The 24,568-nt window shown below is 45.8% G+C and overlaps 1 protein-coding gene and 1 non-coding gene across 2 annotated transcripts; both read right to left on the reverse strand.

Moving 5' to 3' along the window:
* Positions 1–3,427: 3,427 nt before the first annotated feature.
* IZUMO2 (IZUMO family member 2) lies at positions 3,428–11,025 on the reverse strand. The gene is made up of 7 exons (XM_043899985.1): positions 10,794–11,025; positions 10,557–10,631; positions 6,832–6,918; positions 6,570–6,590; positions 5,412–5,492; positions 4,033–4,159; positions 3,428–3,534 (listed from the first exon to the last, which is right to left on the reverse strand). The coding sequence occupies exons 1-7, from the start codon at positions 11,023–11,025 to the stop codon at positions 3,492–3,494; spliced, it is 666 nt and encodes a 221-aa protein (XP_043755920.1). The 3' UTR covers positions 3,428–3,491.
* TRNAG-UCC lies at positions 8,724–8,796 on the reverse strand. Its single transcript has one exon. It is a non-coding gene; the product is annotated as a tRNA-Gly (tRNA).
* Positions 11,026–24,568: the final 13,543 nt, after the last annotated feature.

Here is a 24,568-nt window from a genome sequence, read left to right on the forward strand (position 1 = left end):
GTTATAGCCAGAGTCTTTCACTGTCCTCCACAGAAGACGACGTCATAGGCAAGTTAACCCATCTAACTGAAATACCTCCTGCTAAAGTAAGAGTCTTCAAGACACCACTGACGGTGAACGAATCGAGTCTGTTACTCAATTGTTCAATTTTCCTGGGCAACCGCCTTTCTGTTTGGTTCAGTTTCACTGTAGATGGGGAGATAAAAAATATCCTCTGCATTGGGTTGTGAGATTTGAATAGGTTGAACTAAGTAATGCCAGTAGAATATGTGATGTAGATGGAAAACACCATCTACATCAAGTTATTAATAGTTCCCATCTCTTGCTCTTTGTATTTTCTGTTCCCTCTGTCCACAATATCCTCTCTCTTCTACTTTTGGAAAATTCCTACTTTTCTTGCAGGAAAAGCTCTTACAGCCTCCTGTAGGAAACTTTCCTCTATTTCTGTAAGTGAAAGTGGGATCACACTGCTTGCTGCTCAAAAGCCAATAAAGAGACAAGGCTGGTGGAGAAGAAAATATGCTTTATTCTGGATGCTGGCAACTTGGGGGGAACTCTGCATTCAAATGGGTATTTCTTTCCTTTTCTCCTTTGCTTTTCGTTAGCTCCCGGTCTTGTTTTTTGCTGACTGTATCGAGCTTCTCTATCTTTGGCTGCAAAGAATATAATCAATCTGATTTCAGTGTTGGCCATCTAGTGATGTCCATGTGTAGAGTGTTGTTCTCTTGTGTTGCTGGAAGAGGGTGTTTGCTATGACAAGTGCGTTCTCTTCGCAAAACTCTATTAGCCTTTGCCCTGCTTCATTCTGTACTCCAAGGCCAAATTTGCCTGTTACTCCAGGTGTTTCTTGACTTCCTACTTTTGCATTTCAGGCCCCTATAATGAAAAAGACATCTTTTTTGGGTGTTAGTTTTAAAAGGTCTTGTAGGTCTTCATAGAACCATTCAACTTCAGCTTCTTCAGCGTTACTGGTCAGGCCATAGACTTGGATTACTGTGATACTGAATGGTTTGCCTTGGAAATGAACAGAGATCATTCTGTCGTTTTTGAGATTGCATCCAAGTACTGCATTTTGGACTCTTGTTGACTATGATGGCTAGTCCATTTCTTCTCAGGGATTCATGACCACAGTAGTGGATATCTGAGTTAAATTCACCCATTTTAGTCCATCTTGGTTCGCTGATTCCTAGAATGTCGATGTTCACTCTTGCCATTTCCTGTTTGACCACTTCCAATTTGCCTTGATTCATGGACCTAACATTCCAGGTTCCTATGCAATATTGCTCTTCATGGCAAATAGATGGGGAAACAGTGGAAACAGTGGCTGACTTTATTTTTGGGGGCTCCAAAATCACTGCAGATGGTAATTGCAGCCATGAAATTAAAAGACGCTTACTCCTTGGAAGGAAAGTTATGGCCAACCTAGACAGCATATAAAAAAGCAGAGACATTACATTGTCAACAAAGTTCCATCTAGTCAAGGCTATGGTTTTTCCAGTAGTCATGTATGGATGTGAGAGTTGGACTATAAAGAAAGCTGAGTGCCAAAGAATTGATGCTTTTGAACTGTGGTGTTGGAGAAGACTCCTGAGAGTCCCTTGAACTGCAAGGAGATGCAACCAGTCCATCCTAAAGGAGATAAGTCCTGGGTGTTCATTGGAAGGACTGATGTTGAAGCTGAAACTCCAGTACTCTGGCCACCTGATGCGAAGAGCTGACTCATTTGAAAAGGTCCTGATCCTGGGAAAGATTGAGAGCAGGAGGAAAAGGGGACAACAGAGGATGAGATGGTTCGATGGCATCACCGACTCAATGGACATGAGTTTGAGTAAACTCCGGGAGTTGGTGACGGACAGGGAGGCGTGGAGTGCTGCGGTTCATGGAGTCGCAAAGAGTTGGACACGACTGAGCGACTGAACTGAACTGAACTTGGGGGGATGGCGGACACCCCCACACACAACCAGTGGACAAAGCTTTTATAGGCTGAGAGAGGGGACTACATGCAGACACAGCACAGTCAGCTCTGACGGTCATCTTGAAGTTGGTCATCGGTGGGCTGACTAGCGGCATCTTGATTATTTTAAGTACAACTAATCTTCAGATCCAAGATCAATTTGTTCCTATTTCCTTGAGGTCAATTCTCAGAACAGTGGCAGTTTATGTCACAGCTACAGTCTGGCCATCATGTATATAACTTCTTCCACGTGATGGGGATGGTATTTAAATATCTACAAGACAGCTCATAGGATGTGGCTCAGACTATTAGCTATAACCCCTGAGAAGGAACCAAAGTTCCTTAACCATGTTTAAATACTAAACTCTTATTTAGTCTTGTTGCATTATTTTCTGTTTTTTTTCTTCTGCATTTTCTCATTTTTCTGATGATGCTTATTCTTTAGTTGAAGTTTTTGCACAGGAAAAAAAAAAAAAAAGGCTGGCTGAGGACATGGGGGAAAGGACCATGGAGTCCTGCTCCATTTCATTGCTATTTGGCCTAGCCAGAATTGGCAACTCCCACCCTTGGGTTCCCACCACCTTGATAGTATAATAATTGCTGTATTGTAATTATTAGGTAACTATCTGTCTCTCCCACCCCAGACTGAGCTCTCCTGGAGCTCTCATCACACTATAATTTTTTTTATCACATTATAATTTATGAACAGTTTAAGTACCCATCTATTGTGCATTACTCCAAGGAAATTCCCAGGAACATAGGCAGTGGCTGGACCTGTAGTGTGAAAATATTTCTAAAAACCAAAAAAACACTACTACCCAAGCAAAAAGCATTTTGAAGCCACCAGCTTAGGCTCTCTTCATCCCCCCAAGCTAAAACCTTTCCCAGGGTAGGCATTGGTCTGCCCACCAGCTTAAGAAGTGAGCATCTCCGAAGGGGCTGCAATACCCCCAAACACAGGCCAGTGGTGCAGGTGAAGGGGACGGCGAGCGCATCAGGAGCGACGTGGCCTCCTGAGAAGTACGCCTACACTTGGAGAGGCTGGAAACAACTCTAAAATCCTCTCAATTGGAGATGGTTCTGTTTCAGAGGTCACCTCCTCTGTTATCTCTCTTCAAGACCGCCCCAAAGTGAGCTCTACTGTGCAGGTATTAAAATTGGTATCTTGGCAACAGGTAAGATAGGTATCAGGCAACAGGCAAGCTTTTGACCTTTATGGTCGCACCACAGTGCTTCTCCTTTCAGATGCATTTCCCCCCCCCCAAAAAAGTAGGAATGCTTGCCCCCTTCAGGTCCTCATCGTAGGTTATCGATCACTCTTGAAAGTCTAAATAACTTCTACTTTGAATTAGGGCAATTGGAATTGACAGATGAGTGAGACATGGTCCCAACCCTTGAGAAGCACTCAGTCAGGGGAGCAGAGCCGGACACCAGCTGAGGCAGAGTCCTCCAGATACTGATGGAGACATAGAGGAATTTGTCACAGACTTTAATAAACTTCTTTTCCTTTCCCCTTACAGACCTCAAAACCAGCGCCCTACTGAAGCAGGAGTTTTCGGTTTCGCCTGTATGTAATAGCCCTGGTCAGAGAGAAAAAGCCCACCGGTTAGAAAAAGAACTTCAGACCCCCACCAGGTCTACCGACCACCCAAAACCATCCCTCCAATCATCGGCTTTATTTGGCTCAGCCAGTGACATCATGAGTCTCCGGGCAGATTTCCAGGGTTCTCAGCCAATCAGTTACATGAGAAGGGAAGAGAGAAAAGTTGGGACTGGGAGAGAGGGTATAAAATGTGGAAACAGAAAGAAGGGAAAACGACAGGAGGCTCTGGATTGAGGACCCAGGAAAGAGATAATGGGGCCCAGGGGTGGGGGAGGAAGCAGAGAGGAGAGCGAGAGATGGTCAGAGAGATATGAAAGAAAGGAAAAAGAGATAGTGAGGGGGCGGAGAGACAGAGGCATAAAGTGACTGTGGAGAGATTCCCAAATGAGAGAGTGACTGATCCAGGGCAGTGCCTTTCCTTGAGGGGCCCAGTGGGGGCATTTGGCGACCTCAGGAGAGGGCAGGGATGACTCACGAAGCCACGATGACACCGAAGGCCAAGACAGCCAGACACACGGAAATGATGCTGCCAGTCAGGCCAGGATTCCATTGGAATTCATTTTTCTTATGATACTGCAGGTCCATGCGGGGCTGCCCGTCGACTGGGGTGGAGGGGCGAGCGGTGGGGAGGGAGGGGAAACAGCCCGACCTCCAAGTCATCACCCTTCCTTGGGCATGCACCCACACCAATCTGCTCACTCGGCAACCTGGCCAGGGTCAGGCCCCTCTCCCGCTTCTCCCTGCTTGGTCCCTGCCCTTTCCTGGGTCTGAGTTTTTCATTCATCCATTCCTCATATTCTGTGTCCCAGGCATCGTTCTAGGCTTTTGGGATACTGCTGGGAATTCCTGTGGCAAACATCCTTGCCCTCATGGAGCAGTCAACATAGCAGCACATTGACAGTGAAGAGCCCAGCGCCAAATGCATCTCATTGGATGGTGGGTGGAGGTGGCGGGGAGGACTTGGTGAAAATGCTAGTCCCTCAGTTCTGACTCTTTGCAACCCCATGGACTGTAGCCTGCCTGTTTCCTCTGTCCACAGAATTCTCCAGGCAAGAATACTGGAGTGGGTTGCCATTCCCTTCTTCAGGGGATCTTCTTGACCCAGAGATAAAACCAGGTCTCCTGCAGTGCAGGCAGATTCTTTACCATCTGAGCCACAGGGAAGCCCACATCTCACAGGGAAGTGATCCTTTAGTGTGTGATCAGGGAGCTGTCTCTGAGGAGGGGAATTCTGAGACTTTATTGAAGTAAGGAAGAGAGAGGAAAGTGAGAGAGAGAGTGGGAACAGCATGTGAAAAGGTTGAACATGACTTTTCAATCTTGATGGATTTATAGCAGTTCACTGTATCATGCTTTGTACTATAAAGATACATATTTTTAAAGCCTCTGAATGAGTGAATTCAGCACATCCTGCCATAGTCCCCAAGTATGGCACTGGCTATAAATAAAATGCTTTTCAAGTACCTGCCATTTTGGCCTTAGAAGCATTGTAAAGTTACAGAGGAGGAATTAGGAGGAGGAAAGTGAATTTCAGAACATGGAAGCAACTTCTGTGCCATACAGTAATCAAATGGCAAGGGAAGTGTTCAAGGTTGTATGTGGGAGACCTCAAAAGCCATATTCAGGAGTTCTCTCATGGTCGGGTGGCTAAGACTCTGCCCGCACTCCCAATACAGGGGGCCGTGTGTTCCATCCCTGATCAGAGAATTAGATCCCACATGCTGCAGCTAAGACCTGGTACAGCCAAACAAATAAATACACAAACATCTTTTTAAAAAGCCGTATTCACTGGGATGTGGCTGACTTCACCTCTCATGCACCTGTCCCATGCCTTCCCCTACCCTAGGAGCTTACTGAAACAGTACTTTGCTCTGATGCATTTGGGACTGATCATCTGACAATGTAAACAATCCAGGACTTCTTCTTTCAGCAAGCCTGAGCAAGAGGAAAGGGAGAAGTGGGATAAGGGGAGATATCAGAGGACTGGCAAAGGGCAGGAAGGCAGAAGGGGAAAGAAGAGAGGGAGTCCCTTGGCCTTCCTGAATTTGGAGGTCCCATTTTGCTCAATGCACTGATGGGTCACATTAAAAATAATAAGTACATAATTACTGAAGAGTGGAACTCAGTTGTGTAGTTGACTTAACATTCAGTTGGTAGACATGTGATTATGTTAAATTGATTTTAAATTAAATGTCTACCGAAAGAATGTGTGTACTTCTCTATTCCTATTCTGCTGCCCCTGGAGGCACAGACTGGCTGCCTGCTCACTCATGTGCCTTCCCCGCTTCCTGACACACAGGAAGACTACATTTCCCAAGCTCCTTTGCAGTAGTTTGCACCCATGTGACTGAGTTCTGGCCAATGGAAAGTGGGCAGAGGGATGTATGTCACTCCCAGACCTAGTTATAAAAGGCCCTGCGGGATTCTCTATTCATTCTCCCTTCTGAAGCTAGCTTAGCAGCCATGACATAGGTGCAGCCTGGACCCTTGAGCCACTTGGAAGATCTGTTCAACTCTCAATGGAGTTTTGGCAAAAGAGAAATAAACCTTTTCTGTTAAACCACTGAAATGTAGGGGTTTATTTTTCATTACAACATAGCCTATCCTAGCCTAAAATCTCCCCCACAAATCCTTTTTTGAAGGTTGCAATGACTTTCATAAGCCCTCAAAAATCAGATATCCCTTGGTGCCATATCTTTGGGGTGGAGGAAACACCAGGTGGAGTAGGTGTGATAGCAGGGCTTGATTTGGGGGGGACAAGGTCAAAAGGGGGTAAAGTGAAGTGAAAGTTGCTCAGTCATGTCCGACTCTTTGTGATTCAATGGACTATACAGTCCATGGAATTCTCCAGGCCAGAATACTGAAGTGGGTAGCCTTTCCCTTCTCCAGGGGATCTTCCGAACCCAGGTCTCCCACATTGCAGGCGGATTCTTTACCAGCTGAGCCACAAGGGAAGCCCAAAAGGGTAGGAGGGTAGCAAAGGGAAGAACAGACAAGAAACCCAGGACTTACGGCAAATTTTGGGATCGCAGGCTGCAAGAGAAAAGAACAGAGGTGACTTAGATTGGGCCAGCAATTTAAGAATTTAATGGGAAAGGACTGGGAGAGGGAGGAAGGAGTGAGATTGGAAAAGGAGAGAAGGGATTTTGGGGGAGGCAGAGAAGGCTGAGTCATAGGCGAGTTAAGAGAGGAGTTTGGAAGACAAGGTGGGAGAAGGGAATCAAGTGGTGATGAGGAAGGGGAGAAAGGGGCTTAGTGGAGAGAGATGCCACACCTTTTAATTCATATGATCTTAACACTTTCTTGAGTTCCTTGATTACCCTCTCCCTAAGAGTCACCAGCTCATCCAGCAGAGGCTCATCTGAGGAAGGAAACAGATCCTTATTTGGTGGGAGGCACTCAGCAAGCCGCCCCACCTGCAGCTTCAAAGAGAGGGGGTGATAGGAATTCCCTGCCGGTCCATTGGTTAGGACTCTGAACTTTCACTGCCGAGGGCAGGTGAAATACACCATCAGGTGTATTTCAGTTGAGATACACCATCTCAACTGGTGTATCCCCAGTTGAGATGCAGACAAAACAAACATTTAAAAGAAGAGAGGAGGGATGAGGAAACTCCTTTTCTAAGCAAGACTGTCTATTCCTCTAGATCCACTGGGAAAATCTATGGCCTGGAGGACCTACATCTACCTTCTGATCCGCTGCCAGGACCCAGGCTAAACCATCCTCCTGTGGCCTCAGTTTCCTCATCTGGTAAGTAATAGAAGGGTGGACTTGAGCACCTCTCCTCTCCTTTTCCCTGACCTGCTCTCTTTTCTTCTATTCTGTCTACATTCACACCTTCATGATTTCATCCAGCTGAATAGCTTCGTATATTACCTGGACATGCACTGTCCAATATGGCAGTCACTAGATACACATGAGGATTGAGCACTTGAAATGGGCTAGTTTGAATTGAGAGATGATGTTAGTATAAAATGTATGCTGGATTTCAAAGACATGGTATGAAAAAAATAACTGTACGATGTCTCAATAGTTTTTGTGTTGATCTCATGTTCAGACGGTAACATTTCAGGTATTAGGTTAAATAAAATCTATTAAAGTTTATTTTACCTGCTTCTGTTTACCTTTTTCAAAGAAGTGGCTACCAGAAATTTTTAAATGACCTGTGTGACTATTTGTGCCTCACATATCTCCATTGGACACCACCGTTCTATATACACTGATGCCTCCTGAGCTGGTGTCACTAACCTACACCACTCGCTGATATCCAGGGGTATATATCTAACTACCCATTCAGGATCTCCACCTTCAATGTCTAACAGGCATCTTAAACTCAATGAGTCTAAGACTGAACCTTGATATCCTCCTCCAAACCCACTTCCAACTCCATCTGTGAAGACGAAGTCTGTTCCATCTTCATTGAGGGAACCATCATGTTTCTAGTTACCCAAGCCAAAATCCTTGGTGCTTTGACCCTTTTTTCTTACATTTCACATGCAATTTGTCAACATGCATTTGAGCAAACCCTGTCTGTGAATATTCAAGAGAGGTCCAGAAATCCAACATTTCTTACCTCCTCCAATGCTGCCATCCTGGTGCCAGCCATCATCGTCTCTTGCCTGGGCCATTGATTGCTACAACCTTCTCACTGGTCCCCCAGCCTTCCCTCTTGCCCCGCTAAATCTGTTCTCTGCAGACAGAGGGACCCCATTAAAAGCTCAGGCAGTTCACTAGCATCACGGTTCTGCTCAGAATCCTCCTATGTGACCCAGAGTAGAAGTCAAAAGTCCTGATTATTATAAGTCCCTACCAATTAATGGGTACCAATCTATGCATGCCCACCCCGTTACCTCTAGAATCTCATCCTCTACAGTTCTCCCTTGCTCTCTGTTCTCTCCACTCCAGCCTCCCTGGCCTCCTTGAGGTTCTATGAATATGCCAATCATTGACCCATCTCAGGTATTACAGTGGTTATCCTTTCTGCCTTCAGCCTTCTACCCTAGACTTCTACCCCTTCATAGTTGCTTCCCCCTCTCCTCCACATCTTTTCTCATATGCTGATCTTTCAGTGACAACCTTCTTGGCAGCCCAATTTTTTAAAAATCCATCCTTTTATGTATTTATTTTTTTATTTTTGGCTGCACCACGCTGCATGTGAGATCTTAGTTCCCAGACCAGGGATTGAACCCAGGCCCCTTGCAGTGGAAGTGCAGAGTCTTAACCACTGGACTACCAGGGAAGTCCCCTGGTTGCCCTGTTTTTACCTGCAAGCCCTGCCCCTATTCCCAGCACTCCCTATCCCCTGGTCCCTGCTTTATTCTTTTCTCCATGGCATTTGTCCCCATTTGACATACAGTGTAGTGAAGGGTGAACTCAGGAGGCCTGAATTGTTCAAATGTGCACATTCCACAAAAGCTTCGGCTCTCAGCTGACTCCCTACCTCCTGGGAGGTAACCTCTAAGTCCTTTGGAATATCCTGCTTGTCAAGTGTGTCTTTCTTTACTTGGGAGCCTTGGGCCACACCATATAGTCTATGCTAACGATGTGATTCATGGTGGTGGCTGTGGGCCACAAGGTAGCAGGTTGATCTCTGGGGGAGCTGGAGACAGAATAACTAAGATCAGCCACTTGGGTGTTCCATGCCTATGTAGCCAACCTCCAATAATATTAGTTGGTAGAATCATTGACCCAGGCTCTTCAAAGATGCCATTGTCATAAAAGACAGCTGAATCAGAACAGATCCAGGATTGAAAGAAAACTAGCGATGAATGGCATGATTGAGACAATTGGGAACATTTGAATGAAGATTAATTATTAGATGATAGTATGGAATTGTAATATAAATCTGTATACACTGTAATATAAATTCCAAGTTACATTCATTGTGCAAGAGAATGTCCTTTGTTTTTAGGAGATTGCCTGCTGAAGAATTTAGAGTTGAAGTGTCACTAACTCTGAAATGGTTACACACACACACACACAGACCAAATGTGGCAATAGGTTACCATGTAGTGAAATATTAAGAATGGTGATTTCCCTGGTGGCTCAGACAGGAAAGTGTCTGCCTACAATGCGGGAGACCCAGGTTTGATCCCTGGGTCAGGAAGATCCTCTGGAGAAGGAAATGGCATCCCACTCCAGTAATCTTGCCTGGAAAATCCCATGGATGGAGGAGCCTGATAGGCTGCAGTCCACGGGGTCCCAAAGAGTTGGACACAAATGAGTGACTTTACTTTCACTTTACAGTGGCTAAGACGTCCTGCTCCCAATGCAGGGGGCCCTGGTTTGATCCCTGGTTGGGGAACTGGATTCCACATGCTGCAACTAAGACGTGGCACAGCCAAATAAAACTATTAAAAAGAATGGTATGTAGGTGCTTATTGTATTATTCATGCAACTTTTCTATCAGAATTTCTTCCAAATATAAAAATCATTTTTTTAAGAGGTGAGAGCTTTAAAAATGACTATGTTTAGGCCCCGTCCCCTATATTCTGATTTAATTGGCAGGGGCTGCTGCCTGAGCTCCCAGACTGTTTTAAAAGTTTCCCACGGGATTCCAGCCTACAGCCCGAGTTGAGACCTGCGGCTATAAGCTTTTTTGTGAAGTTCCATCCAGACAGTCAATATTTTCAGCGTTAAAGGCCATATGGTCATTGTTCCTACTCAGCTCTGCCTTGCTGAGCAGGAGCAACATAAACAATACATACATAAATGGGTGTGGTTGTGTTCCAATAAAACTTTATTTGCAACAAACAAAAAAACGGGGCTGGCATGTTGCCTAACCGCTCTGAGCCTCAGTCTTCCCCTCTGTAAAGGGCAGATCACAACAACGCCCACCTTGATGAACTGTCCTAGGCTTTTCTAGAACTTTGTCAGACACACAGTAAAGGCTATACGTGCGATTGCTTTTATTTTTATATGAAGAGAAGGCCTAGTGGACCGGTGGAAAGGGAGGAGAGGCAAGGGAGCTGGGAGAAGGTTTTCCCTCTTAGCTCCTACCTCTCAGAGAATTAGCCATTAAGTTGCTTGTTTGATTCTTGACAAAGGACGCCACTAGGTCCAGATGGTCTATCCCTGGGGACGAGAGGGGAGGAAATTCCCGTGGGTCCCTGGGAAAGCCAAGGGACTGGCCCCGCCCTCCCCCTCTCGAGGGCGTGGCCTCCCCGCCCAGCCTCCAGCTAGCCCACTGGGCCCTTTCGCCAAGGTCCAGGGCCCTCTCCCCGCCCCAGCACGCACCCACTCTGCCCACAAAGGCGTTCAGCGCGTAGTCCCGGAAGAAAGGCCCTTCCATGCCCCGCAGCACGACCTGAGCGCGGGCCTGCAGCTGCCCTTGTTGGAACCGGCTGGGGATGAGGGCGAGGCGCAGCTGCTTCAAGGCCTCCCGCACCGAGTGGTCACACTGCAGGCAGCCCCAGTCTCGGCGGGCGCTCAGGCCCAGGAGCAGCAGAAGGGCCCAGGCCAGAGGCATGGCGGGGCCTTTGTGACGTCACAGAGGGCACCCCGGTCGGCCCCGCCCCTCAGGCAGAGGCGGGGTCAGGGAGGCCCAGGGGAGTGCGCCTGGGGCGGGTTGGCTGAGCACCTACTATGTGCCGGGCGTGGAACTGGAGCTAAAGAGACAGTCTTCAAAACCCAGAAGTCTCTGCCCTGCCCTCTTGGATCTAACATTCATTCTTTTACCTTATGTGTACTGAGCACCTACTGTGTGCCAGATGCTCCTCCAGAAACTAGGGTTAGAGCTGAGAAAAGCAGGAGATCCTTGCTGTCTTCACCACTTACATTCTTTAATTCAACAGATATTTACTGAACACCTACTATGTGCCCGGCCCAGTTCTAGGTGCCTGATGGAGCTCGGAGGCAAACAGAGATAGTCTCTACTCACATAGTTTACAGTTAAAGAAATGTCAGTGGAAAGCCCACTCTGTACTGGGCACTGGAGACAGACTGAAGGAGATGGACACAGTTCCTGTTCATGGGGTTCCTTCTGGCAGAGGTGGAAGGGGGTGCAGCCAGAAAAAGAAATGTAAAACCTAGTAAACAGATTAGTAAATAAGATCATGACACAGCATTAAGTGCTGAGAAGCAAATAAACCTTGTGATATATGATGAGCTCCTGGTATGCTAGTGCCCCAAGGTCAGGGTTGTGTTCACTGCTCTTGTCTAATGTCTGACACGCCCTAGGTGCTCCATAAATATTTAACAAATTCAGTGACTCCACAGAAGAGGAAAATGTACATTGTTTTTGCCCTGGGTTTTTTTTTTTTTTTTTAAATCTTCAAACCTAGAGAAAATTTGCAGGAGCAGTACAATAAATACTTGAATATACCTTATTAACACTCACATCCACTGTATCTCTCTCTCTCCAAAATGAAGTAGGGCAAAGGCTAACAGTTTTGCAAACTTTAAGAGGGTCATAGCAAACACCCTCTTCCAACAACACAAGAGACAACTCTACACATGGACATTACCAAATGGTCAATACTGAAATCAGAGTGATTACATTCTTTGCAGCCGAAGATGGAGAAGCTTTATACGGTCAGCAAAAACAAGACTGGGAGCTGACTGTGGTTCAGATCATGAACTCCTTATTGCAAAATTCTGACTTAAATTGAAGAAAGTAGGGAAAACCACTAGACCATTCAGGTATGACCTAAATCAAACCCCTTACGATTATACAGTGGAAGTGACAAATAGATTCAAGGGATTACACATGATAGACAGAGTGCCTGAAGAACTACAAACAGGTTCGTGACATTGTACAGGAGGCAGTGACCAAGATCATCCCCAAGAAAAAGAAATGCAAAAAGGCAAAATGGTTGTCTGAGGAAGTCTTACAAATAGCTGAGAAAAGAAGAGGCGCTAAAGGCACAGGAGAAAAGGAAAGATATACCCATCTGAATGCAGAGTCCCAAAGAACAGCAAGGAGAGATAAGAAAGCCTTCCTCAGTGATCAATGCAAAGAAATAGAGGAAAACAATAGGATAGGAAAGGCTAGAGATCTCTTTAAGAAAATATAACATACAGAGATTAATTAAATGTTAGTTTCAGTTAAAAATGGCAAAGGATTTGAATAGATACTTCTCCAAAGAAGAGCTAAGAATGGCAAATTAGCACTTGAAAAGATGCTCAGCGTCACTGAGCGTTAGGAGAATGCAAATCAGAACCACAGTGAGAGGACCTTCCTGGTGGTGCAGTGGATAAGAATCCTCCTGCCAATGCAGGGGACACGGGTTCGATCCCTGGTCCAGGAAGATCCCTCGTGCCAAGGAGCCGCTAAGCTTGTGCACCACAACTGCTGAGCCAGTGCTCTAGAGCCTGTGAACTGCAACTGCTGCGCCCACATGCAGCAACTACTGAAGCCCGTGTCCCCCTGGAGCCTGTGCTCCGCAACAAGAGAAGCCACAACGAGAAGCCCAGGTACCACAGTTACAGAGTAGCCCCCGATCTCCAGAACTAAGCCCAAGGACAGCAGCGAAGACCTGGCACAGCCAAAAATAAATAAAGAAATGATCAAAAAATAAAAAAACCACAATGAGCTACCACCTCACACCAATTAAGATGGCTCCGATCTAAAACCAGAAAATGACAAGTGTTGGTAAAGATGTGGAGAAATGGAACCCTTGTGCACTGTCTTTGGGAATGTAAAATGGCACCTCTTCGATGGAAAACGGTATGGATGTTTCTCAAATAATCAGAAATAAAATTACTATATGACCCAGCAATTTGACTTCTGGGTTTTTTATCCAAAAGAATTGAAAGCAGAGACTGAAAAAGATCTTTGTACACCCATCTTCATAGCACCATTATTTACAAAAACTGAAATGTGGAAGCAATCCATCGACTAACAAATGGGTAAACAAAACGTGGTGTACACAAGCAGCGGGATGTTATTTAGGCAAAAAGGAAGGAAATTCTGATATATGTGACAGCATGGGAAAAACTTGCTGGTCACTATGCTGAGTGGAATAAAGCCAGTCACAAAAGACACATACTGCATAATTCTGCTTGTACAAGGTACCTAAAATACCTCAAGTAAATTCACACTCAGGATATTTAATATTGGTTTGACTGGTTTAGCCACATTTGGACTTTCCTAAATGCCTCCTGATGCTTTGCTGCTTCACCTCCTCTGAGAAGCCCTCCCACATTACTCCTCCCTGTCTGCCTCTGTTATCCTCTATTTTGGGGATCAGCCTACACCCTGAAAGGGCCAGGTTGTAAATATTTTAGGATTTGTGATCCATAGTTCCCTTGCTACTGTAATACGAAAGCAGCCACAGACAATATGGATATGAAAAGATGTGGCTGTGTCCTAATAAAACTTTATTTATAGACACTGAAATTCGAATTGCAGGTTTTCACATGTCACAAAATATTATTCCCACTTTTTTTTAACCTTTCAGTTGAGTCGCTCAGTCGTGTCTGACTCTTTGTGACTCCATGGACTGCAGCACGCCAGGCCTCCCTGTCCATCACCAACTCCCAGAGTTTACTCAAACTCATGTCCATTGAGTCGGTGAGGCCATCCAACCATCTCATCCTGTCTCCCCCTTCTCCTCCTGCCTTCAGTCTTTTCCAGCATCAGGGTCTTTTCAAATGAATCAGCTCTTCGCATCAGGTGGCCAAAGTATTGGAGTTTCAGCTTCAACATCAATCCTTCCAATTAATATTCAGGACTGATTTCCTTTAGGATGGACTGGTTGGATCTCCTTGCAGTCTGAGGGACTCTCAAGCGTCTTCTCCAACACCACCGTTCAAAAGCATCAATTCTTCGGCACTCAGCTTTCTTTACAGTCCAACTCTCACATCCACACATGACTAACATTTAGAGATGTAAAAGCTATTTTTAGCTGAAGAGTCGTGGTGGTTTGCTATTAACTCTAATTCATTATCCTGTTAGTTTCTGCCATAACATTAATTATAATTTATAATTATTTTTTCTTTCTTTTATATCATCTGATAAGCCCCTTGAGGCCAAGAACCACGTGTATCTTCTTCACCAGCATGTCCCCAACCCCCAGGAGGGAGCCTGAAATCTATTCAAATTTAGATTAAAAAAAAAAGGAACCTCAATTCAGTTATCGAAACCCCTTTAAATGTGTTTGGAAAAACATTTAAGTATGGGAATCTACCTCTTCAACTGTAAATGTAATGAAATCTAAATAGAGCTCAAGTGTTTTTAATGAAAAAACTAGAGTCTACATTGATCTGGGCTGTCCTGAGAACATTTTAAAGGCTTAGTACAATAATAGGTAAACTAGTTCAATAATTTGTATATTGGTTGCAAGTTGAAGTGATAATATTTTGGATCTATTGAGTTAAAGAAAACACTATAATTAGTGTCACCTGTTTCTTTTTATCTTTTTTTTTTTGGCCAGCAGAAAGTTTGAAATCACATGTGGGGCTTGAATTATGTTTGAATTAGACATTGCTGGTCTAGCACATAGATGGTGCCAATAGGTATCATTTGAATTGAATTAGATATGATTCTAATTCTAACTGAATTAGCTGGGGTTAATGGGAAGAATTCTCCAAGCCAGGCTTCAGCAATACATGAACCATGAACTTCCAAATGTTCAAGCTGGTTTTAGAAAAGGCAGAGGAACCAGAGATCAAATTGCCAACATTCTGTGGGTCATTGAAAAAGCAAGAGAATTTCAGAAAACATCTATTTCTGCTTTATTGACTATGCCAAAGCCTTTGACTGTGTGTATCACAATAAACTGTGGAAAATTCTGAAAGAGATGGGAATACCACACCACCTGACCTGCCTCCTGAGAAATTTGTATGCAGGTCAGGAAGCAACAGTTAGAACTGGACATGGAACAAGAGACTGGTTCCAAATAGAAAAAGGAGTACGTCAAGGCTGTATATTGTCACCCTGCTTGTTTAACTTAAATGCAGAGTACATCATGAGAAACGCTGGGCTGGATGAAGCACAAGCTGGAATCAAGATATGCTGATGACACCGCCCTTATGGCAGAAAGTGAAGAACTAAAGAGCCTCTTGATGAAAGTGAAAGAGGAGAGTGAAAAAGTTGGCTTAAAGCTCAACATTCAGAAAACTAAGATCATGGCATCTGGTCCCATCACTTCATGGCAAATAGATGGGGAAACAGTGGAAACAGTGGCTGACTTTAATTTTTTGGGCTCCAAAATCACTGCAGATGGTGCAGCCATGAAATTAAAAGATGCTTGCTCCTTGGAAGGAAAGTTATGACCAACCTAGACAGCATATTAAAAAGCAGAGACATTACTTTGTCAACAAAGGTCCATCTAGTCAAGGCTATGGTTTTTCCAGTGGTCATGTATGGATGTGAGAGTTAGACTATAAATAAAGGTGAGCACTGAAGAACTGATGCTTTTGAACTGTGGTGTTGGAGAAGACTCTTGAGAGTCCCTTGGACTGCAAGGAGACCCAACCAGTCCATTCTACAGGAGATCAGTCCTGGGTGTTCATTGGAAGGACTGATGTTGAAGCTGAAACTCCAGTACTCTGGCCACCTGATGCGAAGAGCTGACTCATTTGAAAAGATCCTGATCCTGGGAAAGATTGAGAGCAGGAGGAAAAGGGGACAACAGAGGATGAGATGGTTCGATGGCATCACCGACTCAATGGACATGAGTTTGAGTAAACTCCGGGAGTTGGTGACGGACAGGGAGGCGTGGAGTGCTGCGGTTCATGGAGTCGCAAAGAGTTGGACACGACTGAGCGACTGAACTGAATGGGAAGAAAAATAATGACTCAAGGTGTAATGGGGAGATTAGACCACAAGAGGGTGCTCTCACCCCAGTGAAATTCTCTTTTCCACCTGAGAAATCTCACTCTTGGCTTCCTGCCGCCCTTGCCTACCTTTCCCAGATGTAGCCACTTAAAATTACAGCTAATGGGGTGCAGATTAAACTTTGAGACATGAATCGAGATATGACCTTGCCTGTTCTTTCCTTTTTCCCTATTACCATGCCTCAGGCAGGCAGGGAGGCAAGGGGCTATTTGCCCTAAGAAAAGAAGTTGTCAGAAGGGGATCGAAAACAAAGGTGGGGAAACAACTGCAAATTCCTCCGCTTCTAAGACCCAAAGCCTCAGGTCCAGGTGGGAGGCAGGAAGCATCAGGGAGCAGAACAGGTTTGGTGTCTCTGATGATGTAGCCACGCTAAAGCGCCATTTGGTAGAACTTGGTTAACTTGATTATCTGCAGGCGTCACAGTCTGGCAATCCCACTGTTTTTAGAGAAGAGGCTGAAGTCGTTCTCACACTCGCCCAACAGGGAAAGAGATGTTCAACCCACTGGTGTTTCTAGTGGAGGGGGGGGGGGGGTCAAAGGCAAGCTGGTGTTCATCACCTGGGAGGAGGAGGTGTCTGTGGGCGTCCAGAACGGGGGGTTCTGTGGGTGGGGAGCAACAGACTAGGCTGTGCTCACACACCAGGAAAACATCTGAGTGAAAAATACTTAAAAAACAACCCAGTGCTGTTTATATAAATGTAAAATGCATGTGTCCTAAATAAAAACACACAATTGTAAGGGCACCTGCAAAGAAAAGAACCACAATGAACATGATAAAATAGTGACTCTGGCTGGGAAGGAAAAGAAAGCAGGTGGTGAGGGCAAACGACTAAATGAATAAGAAATAGATAAAACACTGACTTTTGTGTCAACCAGGCAGTTAAGGGTCCTTCTGGGGTCAGACTGCCCGTTTTAATTATTATTAGTTAAAATTAAGCTCTGCCACTTAATAATTGGGAGCCCTCAGTGAGATTGGGTAATTCTCTCTGTGCCTCAACTGCCTCATCCATAAAATGGGATAACAAGAGTCCCGAAGTTATAGGGTTCTCCCAAGAATGAAAAACATAGAATATAAGAAGGCTGAACGTCGAAGAACTGATGCCTTTGAATTGTGGTGCTGGAGAAGGCTCTTGAGAGTCCCTTGGATTGCAAGGAGATCAAACCAGTCAATCCTAAAAGAAATCAACCCTGAATATTCATTGGAAGGACTGATGCTGAAGTTGAAGCTCCAATACTCTGGCCACCCGATGTGAAGAGCAGACTCATTGGAAAAGACCCCGATGTTGGGAAAGATTGAAGACAAAAGGAGAAGGGGGGTGACAGAGGATGAGATGGTTAGAGAGCTTCACTGACTCAATGGATGTGAATTTGAGCATACTTGGGGAGATAGTGGAGGACAGAGGAGCCTGGCAAGCCACAGTTCATGGGGTCCAAAGAATCGAACACAACTTAGCAACTGAGCTACAACAATATAAAGAGTTTACAATAGTACATAGCAAGGGCTATCTAACAGCTGGTTATTTTTGTACCTTTTACGAACTGAAGATTATTTACTTAATCTTCTGCACCTGAAGTTATTAGAAATGGAAAGGAACAGGGAGGCCTTTTGAGCTGGGGGAGGGGAGAGAGTTGTGAGAGAAAACAAGATTTGCATGTGAGCATGGGGACTTCTGCGTATGGCAGGGGTGAGGGGGCATGTAAGATGCTTGTATTAGTCAGAGGGCTGGATTATGCTTCCATAACAAATAGCCTGCATATCTCAGTGGCTTAAAACAACAAACTTATTTTTTTGTGATGTCATTTTGGCTGGCTGGTCAGAACTCTGGCAGAGGGGGAAAAGGAAGAGAACCCACAGTTCTTAAATGCTTCCACTCTCAAATGACACCTGCTTATTGGCCAAATGAGTCACAAGGCCACCATCACACTTTACCAGAATGAGGAAGAATGATCTTTTAGGAGTCCAGAAGGATTAAGGGTTGGAATATTTGTGAGCAGCTTGAATGATCAGCTTGAGGCCTTCTTTAAACTTAGGGACCTGAGAGGTGAGAAAACTTATCCTGAATGTCGAGGGCTGGCTCACAGAGAAGACCAGCCTGTCAGAAAACTTCTCTCATGCCATTATGGTGGGGTAGTGTAATAGTCAGCTACAGCTCTGTAACAAAGTACCCCCCAGAAGGAGAGGATGGGACGAATTGCGAGAGCAGCGCTGAAACATGTACATTACCATATGTAAAATAGATAGCTAGTAGGAAGTTGCTACATATCATCGGGAGGTCAAGCTAGTGCTCTGTAACAACCTAGAGGGCTGGGATGGGGTGAGGGGTGGGAGGGAGGTTCAAGAAGGAAGGGACATATGTATCCTTATAGAACCAACACAACATTGTAAAACTATTATCTTCCAATTAAAGGAAAAAGTACCCCCAAACACACTGCCTGAAAACTACAATAAATGTTTGTTATCTCACAGTTTTCCGTGGGTCAGGTATTAGGAAGTGGATAGCTCTGTCACAGGGTCTTGTGATGTTCAGCCTGGGCTGCAGTCATCCGAGGGCAAGACTGGGGCTGGAGAATCTGCTTCAGGATGGCTCGTTGGCAAGCTAGCACTGGCTCTTGGCAGAGAGTGTTGTATCCTTGCTGTGTGGGTCTCTCCACAGGCTTGCCAAGGGTCCACAATGTGTAGCAGCTGGCTTTCCCCAGAGCGAACATTCCAAAAGAAAGCCAGGAGGAAGCAGCCATGTCTTCCGTGACCTAGTCTCTGAAGGCACACACCACTGCTTCTACCATATTCTATCTGTCAGAAGCAAGCCAGTGAGTCTGGCTCACATTCAAAGCAAGGGGAATTAGTCTCCAGCTGGGGACTTCCCTGGTGGCTCAGACAGTAAAGCGTCTGCCTACAGTGAGTGAGACCCGAGTTCAGTCCTTGGGTCGGGAAGATCTCCTGGAGAAGGAAATGGCAACCCACTCCAGTGTTCTTGCCTGGAAAATCCCATGGACGGAGAAGCCTGGTAGGCTACAGTCCATGGGGTCGCAAAGAGTCAGACACGACTGAGCGACTTCACTTCACTTTGAAGGGAGGAGGGTCAAAGAATGTGTGAGTATATTCTAAAACCACCCCTGGCGGCCATATGGTGAAATGGGTGTGTGTCTGGACATCAGAAGTTGCCGTAAACTTCTATAGGCTCAGGGGCACAAGGGAAATGGGGGTAGAAACTGCTAGTTGTTTAGTCGTGTCCGACTCTTTTGCAACCCCATGGACTGTAGCCCTCCAGGCTCCTCTGTCCATGGGATTTTCTAGGCAAGAATACTGGAGTGGGTTGCCATGTCCTTCTCCGGGGAATTTTCCTGGGCCAGGGATCGAACCTGGGTTTCCTGCATTGGCAGGCGGATTCTTTACTACTGAGCCACTAGGGAAGCCTGCTAGTTGCCACCAAAATCTGATGTTCCCCTTGAGCGTGTGTTTAATTCAAGTCATTCTCGTGCCAATCACTCGGTCACAGAACAACACCTTACAGTTGCTGAGTCCTTACTAAGCATCAGGCACCGTCCTAAGTGCTTTCCATTTAATCTCAACAACGACTCAATCAAGGCAGGTACAGTTTGACCTCCATTGACAAACAGGGAAACTTCGGAGTAGAGGCTAAGTAAACTCTTCTAAGGAGGCACAGCTAATAATAAAAACAGTGGGAGGGCTGGGATTTGAACCCAGGCGTTCGGGTTCCAGCATCCAGCCTCTGGAACACAGCACTGTATCATAAAGAAAAGACGTTATGCTCCACGCACCCATTGTGATTGTAAAAAGCGGTGCCCGCTGCTCCATTATTTTCAGAGGATTTCCTGTGCTCTCTGAACCTTGTAAAGTAATTGACATAGAATGGTGTATTGCCTGAATGAAGGCATGATTTAGCACATTTAACGGTCATGCCACTTAAAAAAAAAAAATCTCCATTTGACAGCGGTGGAAACTCAGGATTAGCAGGGTCAAGACACTTGCGCTGGGTCGAGTAAATAGAGACAGAAGCAGGAGTGGGACCCGGCGGCCAAGGACGGGGTCGCGGCCATGAGCCGCTTCCCTGGGCAACACCAGTGGCCTGGTTTGGCGTTGGCGCGAGGCAGGCGGGAAAGAATGCCAGGGAAAGGATCTGGGAGGGATTTGGCTCTGAGCCGGGGGGAGGAGGAGGAGGAATGAGAGATGTTAGTGCCAGCGCCCGGGGTGGGGGTGGGGTGGGGGTGGGGTGGGGGTGGGGTGGGGTGGGGTGGGGTGGGGTGGGGGTGGGGTGGGGGTGGGGCAGGGGGCCGTTTCCCACCGTCTGCAGCCCGGGCCCCGCCCCCACGCCGCAGTCCACACCGCGCGGTGGCAGAAACAGTGGCCTGATCTCAAGCACTGCCGTGGGAGGAGAAATTGGGACAAGCCCTTTGGAAGACTGTTTGGCAGGATCCGGTAGGGCTGGCCGTCTGCACGTGCCCCACTCGGCGTGTGCCGGTGAGAAATGGGTGCACGCGGCCGCCAGGGGGCCAGGAATGCCCCCAGCCCCCATTCTCTGTGAGGATCCCCAAACCAGCCCAACGTCCGTCAGCAAGAGACTCCGCTGGATAAACCTGCTGTGTTCTTTTGTAGATTAGTAAAAATGCATTCCTTTCCCCATTTCAAACCAATCAAGGCTTTCCTTCCCTTTCCAGTAACTGGGTGTTAAAAGGGGCTTCCCAGGTGGCGCTCCTGGTGAAGAACCCGCCTGCCAATGCAGGAGATGTAAGAGACGCGGGTTCGATCCCTGGGTCGGGAAGATCCGCGGGAGGCGGGCACGGCAGCCCACTCCAGTATTCCTGTCTGGAGAATCCCATGGACAGAGGAGCCTGGCAGGCTACAGTCTATGGGTGGCAAAGGGTCTGACAGGACTGAAGCGACTTAGCAGGCACCCAGGTGTAATAAACAAGTGTTGCAGCTTTATGGTTTTTTAAAATATTTTTTGGTTTTTAATGAAAATTTTTAATTTTTATAATTGTTCATCGACATTGTCTTTTAAATATTTAAAATATTCTTAAACTGTGAACCTTGCTAACATCTCTGTGTTGCCCCTTTGCCAACTCTGTACTTGGACTGTTACTGACCCTCCCCTTCACAAGCCCCTCATGGACATACACTTTGCCTAATGAGGTTCATTTGGGCCTCTGGTGTCAACCCTCTGCTGCTGCTGCTGCTAGCGAAGTTCTCTACCACTTATTCATTAGCAAGAATACAAGGTTGGACCTTTCAACTGTTAGAACACAATTTTTTAAATTGGCAGGCGCAGGAATGTGGGGCCTTTTTACATTGAGCTTTTGCTAATCCTCAGAGGGTGGCTCAGATGGTAAAGAATCCACTTGCAATGGAGGAGACCTGGGTTTGATCCCGGGGTGGGGAAGATCCCCTGGAGGAGGGCATAGCAACCCACTCTAGTATTCTTGTCTGGAGAATCCCATGGACCGAGGAGCCTGGTGAGTTACAGTCCATGGGGGTTGCAGAGTCGACCACTCCTGAGCAACTTACACTAACTAATGAACTTTGCTGGTGCAGTGAGCCGTTGGTGGCACATTCGTCTGATGGAATGCTGCAAGGCACTGAGATGCTTTCCAGACACGCACACTCACTCCAAGGCGCATATCATGCTTGACAGGCAAGGGAAGCCACACGCAAAAGAAGATACCATCTACCATTCCATAGACAGAAAGCTCAAAACAGGCCAAAGCAAATATCAGGGTCAGACTGATTGCTTGGCCAATAAATGGAGGAGAAAATCATCAAGTGATGATGGGGAAGTGAGGAGGGCGGGCCTATGACAGAGCGGCTGGCGGGACTCTTTCTTGACCTGCTGGACAAGGGTTTCATTTCATAGCCATCAATTAAGCTGCCAATTGCAATTTTCAAATTCATGTATATACTTTATTCCAGTAAATAAATAACAAAGACTGGTTGTATGGCACAGGGAACTATCTTCAGTATCTTGTAAATAACCTACAATGGAAAAGAATCTGAAAAAGAATATATATTTATGTACAATTGAATCACTTTGCTGTATACTTGAAACTAACACAATATTGTAAATTAAGTCTACTTGGATTAAAAATGGTTAAAAAAATTGTAGTAAAAGACATACAACACAACCTGCTGTTTTCACCATTTTTAAGTATACAAATGTGGTGGCATCTATCGCATTCACATTCTTGTGCAGCCATCACCATCATCTGTCCCCAGAACATTTTGCATCTGGCAAAACTGAAACTCAGTACCCATTAAGCTCTAACTCCATTCTTCTCTGCAACCCACGGCGTCCAATATTCTAATTTGTCTCTGTGAATTTAACTACTCTGTATGTGCATGCAAGCTACAGTTGTGTCTGACTCTTTGTGACCCCATGGATTGTAGTCCGCCAGGCTCCTCTCTCCAGGGCATTTCCAAAACGAGAATACTGGAGTGGGTTGCCATTTCCTTCTCCAGGGGATCTTGCCAACCAGGGATGGAACCTGAGTCTTCTGCATCTCCTACATTGGCAGGTGGATTCTTTACCACTGAGCCACCTGGGAAGCCCTTAACTACTTTAAGGACCTCATATAAGTGGAATCATGCAGTATTTGCATTTCTGGGACTGGTTTATTTCACTTAACATAATGTCCTTAAGGTTCATCTATGTTGTAGCCTGTGTTGTAATTTCCTTCCTTTCTAAGGCTGATTAATATTCCATTGGATGGATAGACCACATTTTCTATATCCAGTCATCCATCAGCGAACATGTGGGTTGCTTTGACCTTGCATTTTATGTCCTTTTCTAGATGTGTGTTATATTTCACAATAAAGAAAAGCTTTATAAATAAATAATGTGCATCAAAAAGCTAAAAATAGAATTGCCATATAATCCGGCAATTCTACTCCTGGGCATTTATCCAGACACAACTACTGTTCAAAAAGATACCCCCACCCCTATGTTCATGGTGGCGTTATTTACAACACCAAGTCATGGAAACTACCTAAATGTCCACTGATAGATGAACAGATAAAGGAGCATCTATATAGTGGAATATCACTGAGCCACGAAAAAGGATGAAGTAATGCCAGTTTTAGAAACACAGATGGCCCCAGAGACTACCACACTGTGAAGTATGACTAAGACAAAAATCATGTGATGTCACTTATGTGTGAAACCTAAAATCTGACACAAATGAACTTATCTGTGAAACAGAAGCACACTTACAGACACAGGGAACAGGGGAGGGAGGGGTGGGGCGTGAGAGCCTGGAAATCTGAGATGAGGAGATGCAAACTGTGATATAGGGATGGATAAACTACAAGGTCCTACTGTATAGCACAGGGTACGCCATTCAGTATCCTGAGATAAACCACCATGGGGTTGAATATGAAAAAGAATGTGTGTATGTGTGTATATATATCTATATATCTATATCTATATATATATATATATATGTAAAACTGGGCTTCCTGGTAGCTCAGCTGGTAAAGAATCTGCCCTCAGTGCGGGAGACCTAGGTTCGATTCCTGGGTTGGGAAGATCCCCTGGAGAAGGGAACAGCTACCCACTCCAGTATTCTGGCCTGGAGAATTCCGTGGACTGTATAGTCCAAAACTGAATTACTTTGCAGTACAGTAGAAAGTGGCCTTCCCTGGTGGCTCATAGGGTAAAGAATCTGCCTGCAACGCAGGGAAGCCAGGTTCGACTCCTGGGTCGGGAAGATTCCCTGGAGAAGGGAATGGCTACCTGTTCTAGTATTCTTGCCTGGAGAATTCCATGGACAGAGGAGCTTCATTTATTATTTATAAATCAACTATGCTTCAGTTCAAAAATAAAAATAAATAATGTGCAATGCCGTTTGCTGAATTAACAGTGCATGTGTGCGCGCGCGCACACACACACACACACCCCTGACCTGTGCCTGGGTGTTACCCCGAGGCAGAGCTAGCGCCTGTCACCTGGGGCATCTCCTAGGGCATTTCTCCCCTGGTTCAGTGACTCTCACACCCATGGGGTGGGGCACCCTCACACCCACAAACTCCAGGCTCCACATACCGTCACACCCTCCAGCCAGTTTCCTCTCAAGTCTGTCACCCGCCCTGGGCTGGGGGGCGGCTACCCCATTTCTGTTCAGACATTGGCTTCGAGGCTGCTCCTGGGGCCAGGGCACCCCACACCCTCCCCAGGTCCCTCCTGTTCTTCAAGCTTGGTGCCTCACTCTGTTTTTCTCT

This window comes from Cervus elaphus, chromosome 4 (assembly GCF_910594005.1).
Source record: "Cervus elaphus chromosome 4, mCerEla1.1, whole genome shotgun sequence".
Classification (NCBI taxonomy): domain Eukaryota; kingdom Metazoa; phylum Chordata; class Mammalia; order Artiodactyla; family Cervidae; genus Cervus; species Cervus elaphus.